The sequence below is a fragment of the Brassica oleracea genome, chromosome C2 (genome assembly GCF_000695525.1).
Source record: "Brassica oleracea var. oleracea cultivar TO1000 chromosome C2, BOL, whole genome shotgun sequence".
In the NCBI taxonomy this organism is placed as follows: domain Eukaryota; kingdom Viridiplantae; phylum Streptophyta; class Magnoliopsida; order Brassicales; family Brassicaceae; genus Brassica; species Brassica oleracea.
The window spans coordinates 38731943-38734783 of NC_027749.1; the positions used below are offsets into that span (position 1 = coordinate 38731943).

General features: G+C 41.8%; 1 protein-coding gene across 1 annotated transcript; it reads right to left on the minus strand.

Annotated features, from left to right (window-relative positions):
* Positions 1-734: 734 nt before the first annotated feature.
* Positions 735-2445, minus strand: LOC106324182 (uncharacterized protein At3g43530-like). Its single transcript, XM_013762194.1, has 4 exons — positions 2428-2445; positions 1533-2264; positions 1296-1457; positions 735-1127 (listed from the first exon to the last, which is right to left on the minus strand). Exons 1-4 carry the CDS (start codon positions 2443-2445, stop codon positions 735-737), a joined length of 1305 nt encoding a protein of 434 aa, XP_013617648.1.
* Positions 2446-2841: the final 396 nt, after the last annotated feature.

Sequence of the window (2841 nt, forward strand, 5' to 3'; positions counted from 1 at the left end):
GAACAGAGACATTCCCTTTGCATCATGACTCATCCGCATGAGGAGATGATGGCGATGGAGGAGTTGAAGAACCACTACGACATGCTAGGGTTCATTGCCGATGCCCATGGGTTTTCGGTGTTGAGGATGAGTAAAACTGTGTAACACTGGGTTTTCCGTGTAGGACGATGGGACGCACTTTCGTCAGCCATGGGTTTTCGGTGTTGAGGAAGAAGTTCGGAGCTTAAGGAGGGAGGTGGATGATATGGCTGCAGAGATTTCAAAGCTTAAGAGGCTAATTACCCGTCCATGAGATTCTCGATTCTCAGTTCTTGGTTTTATATGAGTTTGTGTTACAAACTTTGTCTTTGTTATCTTGATTTCAGAAAATACAAGTCTTTGTTTGTTAAGATTTGTATGGGTTTATGTGTTAAAACTTATGTTATCTTATCGATCACTTATGATATGTGTTATGTTGAACTTATGTTATATTAAAGCTTTCTTTGTTAAGATTGTGCTTGGATTCTTTTATCTTGTAGTTCTTGCACCTACTTTTGACTTAGTTCACAAAACAAAATAACATAATAGATTAATCATAACCAAGTTCTAAATACACAAATAACAAAAAACAAAACACCACCAAACATAGAGATTGTTTGCTTCCGAAAACACAAAAACACCATCCAAGACACTTAATCTGTCTACTTCAGAAAAGAAAACACACCTAGATGCACAAAAAAAAAGAAACTAGTTCTTCACTTCTTTCTCTGTTTCCGTTTCTCTACGTCCTTCACAAAAGCCTCAAGCGGGAGCAATATCTCATCCAATTGGCCAACCTTCTTGTCAACTCTCTTGATCAGTCTCAGCATCGTTTTCAGCATCTTCATACCCTCCCCCTGTTCAATCGACTGCACAGCTAAATGTACTCCATCCCCTGCTGCATCTTCTATCTCTTCTGCCTGTTTTTCTCGTGCGGCCACACCTTCATCAAACATGTCTTTAAAAAAGATTGACAATCCTTCATCCAGACGCTTTTCCCAACTGTCCACAGCTATATCAGGCTTATCAACATCGGTTTCATCTTCCAAATTGTCATCCAAGAGAGTTCTTTCTTGTGGAGTTTTGGTGGGAATGATGCTGTCAATACCCTGTCACAAAACAAAATAACTCAGTTCTACCTTAGTTTTACATAACTACCTTAGTTCTACCCTTGTTCTACCTTAGTTTTACATAACTACCTTAGTTCTACCATTGTTCTACCTTAGTTCTCGGTTACACTTTAACACCAAATAATTCAAAAACAAAAGGAAACTTACGGTTTCTTCACCCAATGCCTTATTTATCTCAGAAACTGATACTCCTTTCATTCCATTTCGTTTGAATGATGTCTGGCACATCCTCGGACAATAGACATCAGCTCCTTCAACAGGTACTCTAAACTCCTTTCCCAGCTTAGGAATTGTCTCGAATGCAAGAAGCTGCAAAACACCACATTATGTAATATCTTTAGCGGTCAACAATAGTGATCATGTCATTTACGAAATTTTATATACCTCTAGTGGAACACCGAAACCTGGAAGAGGCCACAATATATTCTCTTTCACCGACCCTCCAAAATGATCCATTGTATGAGAGATCTCCTTTAACATGTAACCAAATGAGTATCTCGCCCATGGAAAGGTCCGCCAGAAGTCAAGATCATCCACTTCTCTTTGGAAAAGTTCCAAGACATCATTAGCTCCGTTTCCAACCTTCGTTTGTGCACAAATAACACTTCCTAAGAAGAATTGAACCGCCATATTCAGTCTGTCTCTATGGGGTCCAATGTTCACCAGATTTGCTTTCACATCCTCCAACCTTCTAAATTCTCCTTCCTTGAAATGTCGATCCACAAACTTTGTCCCGCCACACTCCTTGTAACCGAGAGGATAGTTGTGACAATTTAACCCTGATATCAAAGCGTGTTCCCTCAGACCGTACCGGATGGGAATGCCATTGACAATGAACCGCACTTCTCTTCTCTTATTGCTACAAGTAGTCCGCAGCAACAACATCCACATTTCCTGAACCCTGTGGTTCTCTCTTTTCATGTGGAAAATGTGTCTGAATTGAGGATGCTCCGCAAACCAGCTCCACTCCGCGTTAGACAGCTTCGGTTTCAGCTTGCTTAACGTCGTAATTGCATCCACTATCAAACACCTTGTTCCTAGATTTATCTTTTTCTTGTACTCTGATGGCTTAAAGAACATTCCCATTGGTTTGATTGCCTCCGTTCCATCAGATTCCTGCAAGTAATTAAGTTTTAATCATGTTATAGCACTAGTTCTAATCAAGTTCTAATGAAATGTACAAAGTGGTACTGATTATTCCAAAGTGTTACCTCTTCCGCTGGCCTTCCGCCCTCTTCGTTCGCAGTCTCTTGTCTTACTTCTCCCACACCACCGTCACCTTGACCAGCAGAGTCATCACCAGATTCCTCTACATTGTTTGCTAATCCCTTCTCTCCCACTTCTTCCTCTCATTCTTCTCCTTCGACGTCTTCATCAGAGACATCTGACTTTTCTTCTCCTTCGACGTCTTCATCAGAGGCAGCTGACTTCTCTTCTCCTTCGTCAACTTTGTTGTCTTCGTCAGAGGCAGCCGACTTCTCTCCTCCCACGTTCGCTTCATCATCCTCCAATTCTCCACTCCGACTCACCGGAGCAGCAGGACGAGCCTCATGAAGATCAGATTTGCCCAATTCAGAGCCATCTCTTGCATCAACAGTTGCCACAACATCCATGAGAACATTTATCGGTGCCGATACATCGCTCGTCTTCTCCACAGCCGTCGTCTCCTCAAGAGCCCTCGTTTCTGACTTCT